The sequence below is a fragment of the Marmota flaviventris genome, chromosome 4, assembly GCF_047511675.1.
Source record: "Marmota flaviventris isolate mMarFla1 chromosome 4, mMarFla1.hap1, whole genome shotgun sequence".
Lineage (NCBI taxonomy): Eukaryota > Metazoa > Chordata > Mammalia > Rodentia > Sciuridae > Marmota > Marmota flaviventris.
In genome coordinates, this window is record NC_092501.1 from 138,814,598 (window position 1) to 138,828,509 (window position 13,912).

The 13,912-nt window shown below is 39.2% G+C and overlaps 1 protein-coding gene across 5 annotated transcripts in view; it reads left to right on the forward strand.

The window, feature by feature from the left end:
- The window catches only part of Stard13 (StAR related lipid transfer domain containing 13), a 483,007-nt gene that overhangs the window by 445,016 nt on the left and 24,079 nt on the right, over positions 1-13,912 (forward strand). For all 5 annotated transcript variants that reach the window (XM_071611546.1, XM_071611545.1, XM_071611547.1 and 2 more), the window contains 2 exons: positions 1,742-1,805; positions 11,781-13,138. In XM_071611546.1, coding sequence (XP_071467647.1) covers positions 1,742-1,805; positions 11,781-13,138 — 1,422 coding nt within the window. The remainder of the gene's footprint in view (positions 1-1,741; positions 1,806-11,780; positions 13,139-13,912) is intronic.

Consider the following 13,912-nt stretch of genomic DNA (forward strand, 5'->3'; position numbering starts at 1 on the left):
AAGGAAAAAAATAATCAAAGTATGATATACATGTGAATAGCATTTCCATGGTCATGGTAAATACTGAATATTGATTTATCCATAAATTATGACATGGCTATATTTGGAAGAGACAAAAGGTGAGCGTGTTCCAAAAAACAAATTCAGTAGATAATTACTTACACTGCAAGATTAAAAAGTTTAAAAGAGTTGTTTCCAAAGAGTGAGAAGTAGGAAAGGATATGAGGGGCAGTGTTTAACTCTTCAAAGCTTATGCATTCATTAATTGTGATATTTTTATTAAAATATTGAAACAAAAATAATAAGGGATTTGTGAAGGGAATTTCATGACAATCAGATTGGATGAAAATTGAGGATGTCTTCCAAATAGTGAAAAGGAAACATTTCACATGAAAATGTTGGAGTAGTGAGTATAGACCCTTAATGGAGAGGTAGAATTGAAAGAAGATTGGTAGTTTGCTTGATTATAGTTCTTTAGGTAGCTAACTAATTGGTTAGTCAATTTATTGAAGACAGAGAAGAAAGAAGTTGAGAGAGAGTTTGCTGAATGGAAGGGAACAAATGAAATCTCAAAGTCCCAGATGAAGTGGTGGATATTGAAATAAAGAACAAGGTTAAAAAGGTTAGCTTTGAAGAATAGGGTCATCTTTTCTTGCAGAGCACAGAAGCAGAGTGGCAGTATTAAGGGCATATAAATATAATTGATGATGAAGAAAAGGATTCTGAAAAGAATTTATACCTAACAGTTTATATTTTCTCATTGGCAGCTGTGGCTAAGGCTTCAGTTGAGGAACAGGGTCTTTTTGATTGCCAGAGATTAGGAACCAAACAGAGGAGAAAATGAAAGGAAAGCTGCTGAGTAGCAATTTTGGGAGCCCAGCTGAGGGTGAAAAGCAAAATATATGTATTAGTCAGCATGGACTACCATGAAAGAATACCACAGACTGGGTGGCCTCAACAATAAGAATTTATTTTCTCACAGTTCACAGTTCTGGAGGCTGAAAAGTCCAAGGTAAACATCCTGGCAGGATTTGGTTCTTGGTAAGGACCCTCTTCCTGACCTCCCGACAGCCACCTTCTCTGGTGTTCTCACATGGGGGGAATTGAGGAAGGAAGAAAGAGCAAGAACACATAAGCTCTCTGGAGTCTCTTCTTATAGGGACACTAATCCTGTTGGATCAGGACTCCTCCCTTGTGACCTTATTTACCTTCAAGTACCTTTTTATTGTAAATATAGTCACACTGGGGGCTGGAGCTTCAACACATGAGTTTTGAGGGGAATATAGTTAAGGGCATAGCATGTATAATTCAGCAATATAGTGTAAGTTACTTTCCCATGTGTACCCAACTGCCTGAGACCAAGAGAAAAGACAGATGGTTAAACAGACCCTATTTGGGGATTAGTAGGATAGAGTTGATGGAAGGTCAAGGTGGCAAATGATTGAGGGACTGGTGAAAGTATAGCTAAAATGATTGGCATGGATTGCAAGAAGGGTGGAAAGGGAAGCCGGAAAGGACTGGGTTTAGATTAGAGAAAGTATAATATGGGTGGGCCTAGTGACGGAGTTCTCTTAGGTCAAAAGGCACAAATGAAAACTACATGTTTTCTGCTGTCTTGGAGCATAATAGGTTGTTTCTGCTCTTTCAACTTTACTGAAAAGTAAAGGAGGATTATCAAACTGGAAAGACAATTTAGATTCATTAGAGGTAGTAATCATCTTTTTTTTTTCCTTGTTTCTAGACGACTAAATACATTGAACAAGTGTGCCTCAATGAAACTTGATGTGAACTTCCAAAGGAAAAAGGTAGGTGTCTATAACTAGCTAAGACAATGACCACATCAACAGAAACAGTTTGTATTCATAGATTAAAAACAACATGAACCAAACAAAATTTTGAAATGCCCTACCATCTGTGTTGCTTCTCCAAATATCCCAACTTATCACAGTGGTCCTAAATAAATCCATTGTAAACCCACTCTAAGAGCTGTTTGTCTCACTGTTTCAGTTTGCTTTAGTATTTTTATCAGAGGATTTTAATAAAGATGTAAATATCTCAGTTCTTGGTAATCTTTTCGAAATTTGTGTATTTGTAAATGCCAACCTATATTAGACTCAAATACTCCACAAAAACTAGTAGATTAAAAGAGTTTTCAGAAAAGGATCAATGGGTCCAAGCTAAGTTATCTTCTGGTTTGTTCTGTATGTCAAATATGCATACATTCTCATGCAGGTTCATTTGATGATGTAACTTTTAAAAGAACTAGTCGACAGTATAACCACAAAATACTGAGTCTGCCTCGTTTTAACTATTCTCTCCCTTGCACTTTTATCCAGTCACAAATATTTGGTGCATTTTTAAAAGTTACTGTATTTTCTGCTCCTTTGCATGTGTTATTCCCTCTGAGTGAACAAGTCTGGAGATTTCAGTCTTAAAGCTATACAGGCTGAGCATACCTAACCTGAAAATCCAAAATCTGTCATACCCAAATCCAAGACTTTTTGAACACCTACATGATGATCAAAAAATTTTGGATTTTGGCGCATTATGGATTTTGGGTTTTCTGATTATAGATGTTCAACCAATAAAACCTATACAAATATTCCTAAGTCAAAAAGACTCCAAAATCTCAAATGCATCCTTTTCCTGGAATTTTAGGTAAGAGATATTCAAACTGTACTTTGTCAAGCACTTTCTATTTTCCAGAAACTAGGTTATGTGCTTACCATACGTTATCATTTAATTCATTTTTGTAAGACTTCTCTGCTTTCTAGATAAAAAAAAAAAAAAAGTAAACCTCGAACAGGCTGTCATTTGCCTATAACCTTACAGCTAGTGGTATAACAGGGTTTCAGCCTCAGGAACATCTAACTTCATAACCAAAGCTCCTAACCACTGAGATGTTCTATCTCTTTGTTACTGAATTGATCCTTTTTAAGGAAATCCAGGATTAGCATCATTCACTACTTCTTTTCCTTTAGCATCTCAATTGTGTAACTAACTAATCAAGCCTCAGTATATTTTGAAGAAATGGAGAAAACATCTTTCAGTCAAAAGAAAGTATTCTTTATTTTGGTTTACCCAGAGAAATCATTACATCCAGTGGATTTTAAGAACCTCCTGGGTAACCTAATCTTTAAAAATAACGTTAACCTGAATTTGTGCTCTAAAATAGCACCCCTTCAAAAAAACTCAAATGAATTTGGATTGACCTCACCTTAAAAACAATTCAGGATTTGAGCTAGGAATCAACGATTTAAGCTAGGGAAGCAAAGGAGTGAAAAACAATATCCAGAAAAGTATTAAAACATGAGGAATTTTTCCAGGCCAAAGACAAATTTAAAATGTGGGAATATACCTCCCGACAGCTGTCTGGCTGAATAGACCCCTTGAGAAGCATACATACTATTTGAAGCATGAGGGTCAGATGTTGTTTTGATTGTAACACATGGTTCTTATTAAACTGAACACAGCCATGCCTGTGTGTCTGAAGCGTGGGTGCTCAGATGGCGGGTATAGACGACTGCCTCTACAGACCTTTAGCTGCAGTGTATCACAAAAGAAAATGCCTCAAACTAATGACATGATTTGTTTCCCACAAAGTGGAGTGACTGGATTTTTACCCTGTCATCAGCTTTTCAAAACCCACAGGCACAATAGTCTTGAATAACTTTTGTTAGGCTCCTCATGCATTATGTTCACAAAAGCTCCTCTGTAAATTGGTCACTTCAGTATTCTGACATTCTTGGTGTATTTCTTATGTTGGCTATAGTGGCACACACTGTACAGTCCCTGCTAAGCAATAGGTCTCACAAAAGCATGCACTTAAATAAAATACTGCTTTTTCCACTGTAAATTGGAGCGCCATGGCCTGAATTTTCAAATAAAAAAATTCAAGATGTGGTCTCTACCCACTTGTGACTCTCGGTAATGACCAGCATTATTGAGAATCCAAACTCTGATGCAGAAGGTGTTGTGTGTAGCACTCATTTCTGTGATCTACTCTTACATAAGTCATAGGGTAATTCTTGATTTTACTATAAAAAAAATAAGAACAGGGTTAACACTAGTCCAAGTGATCAAAAATAGAAAGTGAGACTTAGGAACTGAACACCCTGTGAAACTCCAGCCAACTTTGGAATTCATTTATTTAGAAGAAAATTAAGACAGTAGAATTTCCTCTAGGTCTGTTCCTGTTTTAAGCAATCCAAGAAATAGAAGCAGAATCTTTATCTCCAATCTTCAGAGATTCTGACTTGTTGTTTTGCAGAATCTAGTTCCCAAATGGCTCAAGTGACCAGTATCACAGTCCTTCTCCCTTTGAGGTTGTTAAATCTATGGCAGAGTGACATGGGCTTGCCTGGCAGTTTGGGTGGTTAACAAATGCTAGCACAGAGCCTCTTCTCTGCCAGACCCTATTCTCCATCACTAAGTCCATGTCACAGGTGCAGAAATCAAAGGGCCCAGTTACTTGCCCAAAGACACACAGAAATGGTAGAGGCAGGATTTGAACACCAGTGTTCTGGTACCAGAATGCTTCTCTTCACCTTTCAAAGATATTCAGAAATGTATTGGAACCTGAGTGAGCTTCTGGCCCTTGTCCGAGAGCTGGAAGGGTCTCATGTTTCCTCAGCAATACATTCAGTTAACTATTTGTACTGTTTTGTTTTTTTTTTAAAGATGTGTCTTTCCGTCTGTATTAAATCTACCATTGATTGTCTTCATGGCAATCTTGTTGAATTCCATAGATTGGATGGACTGATCAAAGGAAGAAAATGAAAAGTCCACAGATAAGTGATATAGTGAAGATACTTGGTTAGGTATATGTCAGATGTCACTTGTAAAGCACCAGGAGAATGACATTGCACCTGCCCTCCCACAAGATAGTGTCTAACCACTTTTGTAGAAGAGAAAATTGATTAAGGATTCAACATTGCTGTCCCTGCCTCTGAGAGTCAGGTGGAGACCAGTGTTCTCATCTGATCTTGGCCTCACTGAAAGGTTGACTAAAACTCAGCCAAGAGGCATTTCAGGAGAGCCTGGGCACACCTGCAGTGGGCTGCCTGTGACTTCAGGTTTTTCAGCCCTGCCTCATTCCAAGTGGCACATTCCTGCCCTGAACAGGCTGACTCAGCCACTCAGCCCCAGTTAACTTTAATGGAAGACACGCTTCTAAATGTCTATGTAACTGTGGATTAGCTGCCTCTTGCAGCTGCAGATCCTTGTGGCTCCTCTTTCCCATGTAAAGATATGACCAAATTCCAGGGTTGTTTTTTTTTAATCCCCTCTTTATGGAGTGTCTGTTTGGCATCTCTCTCCAAGGAATATATAATTTCAGTGAATAATGATCTCACTTTTAGAAAAAGCCAAACGTCGGAGACTCATCTAAATTAAAAACCCTAAGGCACACACCAAGCTGCCAATCCTCAGAAAAATGTTTCTTCCTCATTATTACCTACAAAATTCACACTGGCTTCATGAAGACACTGAGCTCCCTGATTCTGGCTAGTGTTTATGTGATGTGACTTCTATTCAAAGGAAAAATGGATTCTGGAGACTCCCGTCAGGCTCTTAATGAAAAAAGGAGACACATGCCCACAACAGACTGGTCTTTCCTCATAACAAAGACGGCCCAGGAATGAAAGAGCAGCTTCAAAACAAGGTTCTGGTTTAAATTCCAGTTTTAATAAGACTCTCTGAAATCGTGACCAACGGTGGAAAGCAACATAAAAACCATGACTAATTGCCACCTTGCAGCCAGCACCCCTGCCTGGATGCCATGGGCATTGCAGAGGAGCCGCAGCTGTGGCTGAGGGCCCAGTCTTCACCCCACCTCCTCACAGCCTTTCCCAGCCCCGTATCCTCCACAAATAGCACTCCTCTGGCAGCTCTGAACAGCAGAGTCAAACGAGAGAAAAACAACATTGTCTTCTATCATTCACTTGACTGGAGAACATGAACAGTTTTGAATTGCGTGTGAATGTCTTAGAACCTTAGAATCTTGGAGCTGGAAAGGATCCTCGGTCATGTTTTCCAACCTCCCACCCCCTCACTACAGGATTTCTTTCTCAGAGCGTCCCTCACAATTCATTCAGCCCCCGCTTGTAAGCTTCTCAACAGGATGAGCTTTTTCCATCACAAGGCACCTTATTTTTTTTTTCTAATTACTAGCAGTCTTCCACGTAATAAGCTAAAAGCTGATAAGAAATAAATTAGCCCATCTGATGCTAGCTCTTTTCTCTGGAGACTATGGATTTTCCTTTTTGCATATACCAGCCCTTCAGCTCTGTCCTCTAGAGCAGAGATTGACAAACTACTATTCTGTTTTTGTAAATAAAGTTTTATTGGAACACAGTTATAACCATTATTTTTGAGACAACAGAGTTCAGTATTTGCAACAGAGACCATAAAGCCTGTAGACCTAAACTACTTACTATCTGGCCCTTCACAGAAAAAGTTTTCTGACCCCTGCTCAATCCAGAACAAATTTTCCCAAACTATTTGTAGTAAATTACCTGGGGTTTTGTTTTATTTTTATTTCTTGTCTGCCACAATACTTTTATAAAATTTAATGCACATGAGTTAGAAATATGAAATGTTTAATTGTGGAAAATACCAATATTTTAGTAAATGCTTTAGCAATACTAAATGTTTTAGTATTAGACACAAAATTACACCCCAATGAATATGAGCAGAACAAATAGAAGAAACAGAAAATAGAAAAAAATGACAAAAACTGCTCATATTTTTATTGAACATGTGCATCATATGAAGAATTGTGATCCTACTCATAATTTTGTTATTCATCTATCTTAAGTAAATAAAAATTTTACATTGAGATGGCAACAAATTCCTCATATTAAATACCTGTCTACACATTTCGAACCATCACTGTAATCATGAATATATAAGAATTTTAATGTGACAGTGAGTTTTTGTTTGTTATATAATTTTGGTAGAATGGACAACCACCCTAATCACAGGAATAATGTACATCTAAAATGTTTCTTTTTTGTTTTGTTTTAATACCAGTCAGAAACTCGCCTACAGAGTACACTGACTAGAATGGAATTGAGATTTTAAAGCAGTTTGAAAACTGAGAGTTTTCCTTCAAACACCTGTTATTCTAATGAAACAGTTCATTCCATACTTTCAAAGTCCATCTAACACCCTCCTCATTAGCCATGTCTTGTAATTATAAAGTTGTAAATTTAGATTATCTTTATGTGGAACAATCGAGCCTATACATGAAGCACTGTGGGTTGTAGTAGATAAACCAATCTTCCCTGTGTGAAAAGACTGATCCACCAATCTTGATCTTGGATAGCAAAGCCCTTGTCAAATGGGGACAGTCAATTAATGCCTACTCTCAATTTCTGTGCCTATCTCACATGACTGGGAAGTTTTGGGCCCCAGGCAACCCCCACCACACTTTGAGTTGCACTGTCTAGAGTTCCTTGTTTCTAAACCAAACACTGTTTGTTCTTTAGATATCCTTCACAGAACATAGTGGTTCCTAGATCCTTGCTCATCCTGATTGTTCTTCTCTAGAAATGTACTCCCTAAATATAATATTTAGAAAAAGTCCATTGTTCCTGACTGATGTGACCAATGAGAATACAGTGGGCTTACCTGGCACAGTGGCGTATAACTATAATCCCAGTGACTCAGGAGACTGAGGCAGGAGGATGGCAAACTCAAGGCCAGCCTTGGCAATTTAGCAAGACCCTATCTCAAAATAAAAATAAAAAGAGACTGGAGATACAGCTCATTGGTAAAGCCCCTGGGTTCAATCCCCTATATGGCAGAAGAAAAAAAGACACACTGGACTCTAACCTCCTGAGACTCTGGATCCTTGCTCTGGTCACACATCCTAAGGTTGGTGTCTTCGGTAGCCATATTCCATGGTTAACCCACATTAAGATTAAATCTGCTCAAGCGCTCAAGGTTATTAATTGAAAGAGGAGTTGAATTAAGTATGTTTCATCCTATAAGATATCTTATAATTTATTTTTGAAGTTGGAGTATTTTTATATTTATTCATGCAGTTTCAACTTATCAACAAACCATTCTTCAATTCTGTTAAGATATTTATAGATCTCAATACAGGATAAATATCCCTTCCAAAATGCTGGGGATCAGAAGTGTATTGGGGATATTTTTAGAGTTTGAAATACTTGCATATATTAAATGAGATACTTTGGGGATGGGGCCTATACACCTTATAGGTAATTTACTGAATATATTTAGTAATTTTGTACACAGATGGAAGAGAATTTTATGGTACAGAATTTTCTACTTGTGGTATCTAAAGTTTCAGACTTTAGAGCATTTTGGATTTTGTCATCTTTACATTTTAAAAGCATGAGTTCTTCTGACTCATGAATTTATTCTTAAAATGCCCATAACCTTGAGTTATACCTCCTGAGATCCCTTCCTCAATTGCTTTCAGTCTTTTGAGCACACTCTTTCGTGAAGTTATTCAACCACTTACTAACAACACTCTAGCCGCTTCAAGCATAGTTAGCTGTCTCAGTCACGACAATATTATTGTCAATTATCTTAATGAAATTCATATTTTCTGTATCCGTAGTATGTTTATGATCTTGTATACCACATAGTTAGAGTCTTCATAAACACATCCAACTCCCAGAAATCTGCACTTAGCATTTCTAAATAATCACAACAATTTGTTTGTAACCTAAAAAACAAATCAGATGAAACCTGATAATTTCTTAAAAACTAAGATACTTCCAGAAATACTATTTGGGAGGCTACCATGCACCTGAACACTCTTCTGGGTCCCAAGTGTATAAAAGAAGCTGACAATGTACCAAGAAGCCATGCAAAACACACTGCAGATGAATTTAATGGGTCACACACACAAAAAAAAAAAAACAACCAATGTTTTAAAAAATGAAACAAACTAGACTATAGGTTGAGTATCTCTTATCCAAAATGTTTGGGACCAGAATGGATACAGATTTTAATTTGGGGGCTTTATGAAATATATGCACATATATAATGAAATACTTGAGGGACGGAATCCAGTTCTAAAGATGAAATTTATCTAGGCTTCATATATACCTTAGCCTGTAGGCAATTTTATTCAATATTTTTAGTGTGCCTATGGTTTGACTGCACCTTATCACATGAGGTCAGGTGTGGAATTTTCCACTTGTGACATCATATAGACACAAAACATTTCAAATTTTATAATTTTAGATTAAGGATGTCCAACCTGGATAAAATATGAGAGTACAAACAAAAAGGGATAATTATTATAGCATTTTTTTTGCTTTAATGTAATATACATATATACCCTGAGTTGTGGTGGAAAATGAATCTCTTATTGTATGTCACAGTCAACAATTTAAAAGATCTTGTACTAATGGAAAAAACAGACTCAGAATTTTATGCCATTGGGGATATACTATGATAATTTTATGCTTCTCCTTTAGCAAAAGGAGAAGGGGTGCTTTTTTTCTTTTTTATTTGTTTTGTTTTTATTTTTTATTGCTTTGGTTCAAAAAAACTTAAATACTGCAGAATTTCCCTGAACTCTTTGCCTCTTTTTTCAGGGATTTACCACTTTCCACATGCCTCGGTTGGGTTGTAAATGTCTTCCTCTTGGCCAAATCTAGTGGAATAAGCTCCTAAAGCCCAGCAGACATGGGTGCATTCTAGCCCCTGTCCACAGAGCCCAGCTTGGCATCTCTCCTTAACCTAAATAAAGGAGTCTATGTCCAACTAGTATGTGGTTTGCTCGCATCAGTAACCAGGCTTGAGAGAGTCCTTGGAACCAAAATTAAATATTATAGTTTCTATTTTTAAATATCTATATTTCTCTAAAAGTGGATCCTTCTTTTGCCTTTTCTAAAACTCTTTGTTGAAGGGATATTTTCAGAATACTTACTCAATATCAACTTCTTCTTACAAGCTTCTTGAAATGTGATCTGAAAATCTAACAGCTCAGCCTTCAGCTATCATATTGCTTTATACATAAATGTCCCTCAGATGTTGGTCTTTATGATATTAATCACAGAAAAAGAGGAAGTCGAAAGTACCATAAGGAAAGCCTATGTTGAGCCATAGTCCCAGAATCTTGCCTTTTTTCCATGTGTACAATTACAATTTCTAAAATTTTTTCACCAAAACTCCATACGACTTAGCTTTAAAAATCAAAGCTAAGTTCCCCACTGTGAAGACAAAGTTGGAATGCCTGTTTGTACCTTGACTTTGTACTTTCTTCCATCTTATTCTTGAATGTTGGAATTTCGTCCAACCCAGATAGAATCTAGATTTTGAAAGATAGATAAACAATTGAAACATGGAAAAATGACAAGTAAACAAATAACTCACATCAAGAGACCATCAAATACATTACCTCATTTAATTCCCTCAGCAAACATATGAGGCAAAGCCTATTTTTGATTATACACATAATGGAAATTTACTGTAGTGAGGGTAAGTAACTTGTACATTGTTGCATAGCTCTTAACCGATGCCACTACCGGTCAGAACCAGGTCTTAGAACTGGATGACAAAGTAATTTAAAAAAAAAAAAGTTAAGCAATTATTATGGGTTTGAGATTTGGAAGGATATAAATGTAAGCAAAATAGAGAAAGACAGGCCCTGCTCTTGTTGACCTTCCCTGTAACAATTGAGAGTGGATGCTGTCAAGCTGAAGGCTTCTGTTCTGGGAAATTATACATCATCATATTTGGAGTGTACTGTGGAAAGCCACTTAGTTGTGAAACATGCTGGAGACAAGAATTCTCGCCAGGTTTTTACTGTAATAGATTTAGAGAGAGGTGGCAGGGTCCTAGACAAGGGAGTGAGAGTGAAGATATGAAAGAGGTAACGGATTTGAAAATCATTTCCACATAGGGTCTTGGTGGTGTGCATGGTGAAAAGGGAGCAGGAGCTGACCCTTCATTTTGAAAGTAAATTATATGCTCTCCCTCAAGGTCCATGCTGGACCCAAAGATATGCAAAGATAAATAAGATCATCTTTGCCCTCAGGGAATGAAGACTGTCATCTCTCAGGTGTTGCAGATTCAGGCAAAAACAGGTGAGGCCAGTGTGTCAGATACAGAAGACAGGACATTGCAAAGCCCTGGGGACTGACCACAACTTAGAGGGCATGTCCCTCCAAAGGCATTCCTGCAGAAGGCAGAGCAGCTGGATTGAACTCTGTTCAAATGTGATCTCCACATTGACTCCCAAAATTCTACTCAAAGAAATTTAGTACATGATTTTGCTGTTAATTTATACAGGAAATATACCATAAGAATCAAGTTTGGGAGACTGTGGTTAAGGATTGTTAGTTTTTAAGGTCTGTTGACATTGAGGTTCCAAAGAAATTATCTAAAGAATAAGGGTCCTGGGACTCAGCAAAGAGATATGGGAAAAGAAGTAAGTACCCTTTATAGCAGAGTTGAGCTTTTTTGTGAAAAAGAGGACTGCAGGTGTTTTATATTTAGACTGTCTAGTCAGATGGTAATTACACCCTCTTTGTAATCAGTCAGGAAAAAATTGTTAGAGAAGAAAGAAGGATGCAAAAATTCTATGAAAATGGAAACTTGGCAAGTTAAGAAGAGGTGCTCTGGGGAGGAAGAGGATTTATAATGAAAGTGGAGGAGGAGCCAAGCAGGGGTGTCAAGGAACCCCAGCATAAGTGCCAAAAGTGAGGGGTAAGGAGGTGGAAGTGCTGTGCCTGCCTAGGTCGCCTTGCTGCAAGCTCCCTGTAATGAGCCTCCTCCCTGATGTTTTGCAGGGTGACGACTCAGATGAGGAAGATCTTTGCATCAGCAACAAATGGACTTTCCAGAGAACCAGCCGCAGGTGGTCTCGTGTGGACGACCTGCACACACTATTCCCTGGGGGAGACAGAAATGGGTCACCCGTGGGCCCTATGATGAGAAACACAACCAGCAGTGAGAGTGTCCTCACAGACCTGAGTGAGCCCGAGGTCTGCTCCATTCACAGTGAAAGCAGCGGAGGCAGTGACGGCCGCAGTCAGTCAGGCCAGTACTGTGCTGACAGCCCAGTCATGCTGGAGGCCACCCTAGTCAGCAGTGGCCTCCCACAGTCCCCCCGAGACACTCTCAACCACCCTTTGCACCCCAAGAATGAGAAACCCAACAGGGCCAGGGCCAAGTCGATTTTGAAACGCATGGAAACACTCCGAGCTAAGGGAGTCCATGGGAAGCATAAGGGACCAGGGCGGACAGGTGGCCTTGTGATCAGTGGACCTGTGTTACAACAGGAGCCCGAGTCCTTTAAGGCCATGCAATGCATCCAAATACCAAATGGAGATCTCCAGAACTCACCTCCAGCTGCCTGCAGAAAAGGGCTTCCATGCTCCAGTAAATCCAGTGGTGAGAGCAGCCCCTCAAACAGCAGCAGTGGGGTGAGCACGCCATGCCTGAAGGAACGAAAATGCCACCAGGAGGCCAACAAGCGTGGGGGCATGTACTTGGAGGACCTGGATGTGCTGGCAGGGACAGCACTGCGGGATACAGAAGACCAAAGCCACACCCATGGGTTTCACTCCCAAGAGAATTTGGTGGTGCATATTCCCAAGGATCATAAACCAGGAACATTCCCCAAGGCACTTTCTATCGAAAGCCTGTCACCCACAGATAACAGCAATGGGGTTAACTGGAGGACTGGGAGCATCTCCCTGGGCAGGCAGCAGGGCCCTGGCGGGAGGGAGCCCAGGCTCATGGCATCCTGCCACAGAGCAAGCCGAGTCAGTATCTATGACAACGTCCCTGGCTCCCATCTGTATGCCAGCACAGGAGATCTGCTGGACTTGGAGAAAGATGACCTGTTCATCTTGGATGACATCCTGCAGCAAGTCAATGGACTCCAAGAAGTAGTGGCTGACTGGTCGAAAAATGTCTTGCCTGAACTGCAGACTCATGATGTGTTGGGTGGGGAACCTGGTTTACCTGCCTTGCCATCTCCTAATCAGATCACCTTAGATTTTGAAGGCCACTCTGTCTCAGAAGGTCGGACAACACCCAGTGATGTAGAAAGAGACGGAACGTCTCTGAATGAGTCTGAGGCCCCTGGGGTCAGAGAAAGGAGGGATTCTGGTGTAGGGGCTTCTCTGACCAGGCCAAACAGGTAGGTGGCATGATTTCATAAAATGGAGTTTCACTCATTTTGTAAGAGTTATGCTTTGTTTATTTGCTTTAATAAATAAATAGAGAATCTACAGAAAGCCTGATACCATTCTTGGGTGATGCCATTCTTATGTGGCTTAGAATTATTTGAACAGAAGTGAATCTTTTGTACAGATGCAGTAACCAAATCCATGTCAAAACACATTTAATTCTCTTTACCCTTTATTTGAATCTTAGTTTTATTTAAAAAAATTATTTTGAGCTTCTTATTTGCAAAGCTCTTTACTAGGCATCCACATGGGGAATGACAGACAACTGAGGCACAGTCCCTGTGCACAGATGCTTCCCAGTATTAGTTAAAATGTTTCTACTTCCAAATTTAAACTCTTTAATCCCATGAGAAATATCTGAGATCTAAGGTGGGTGCCTCATAAACTCTTTTTGCTTTAAGATGCTGATTATAAACCATGTAAAAGCTGGTTTACAAAGATTATTTCAGAAATACCCTAATAAAATGGCCCTGGGAGGCTCTAACTAGTAGAATCACTATCACTGTGTGTGTGGCTGGCTCTGGTTGAAACAGTGCTTAGTCTTAAGACTCATTGATATGTTGTCATCTGAGCCTGTCACTTTCAGTCTCCATCTCAATATTGTCCAGGAGTTAGACAAAGAGGCCCAGAAGGAAGCATGAAGTGGTCTACAGCCCCCAAATGTCTGAGAGCACTCCTTCTCTGCTCACCCTCCTTCTATGTCTCTGTCTCCATCTTTCTGTTTC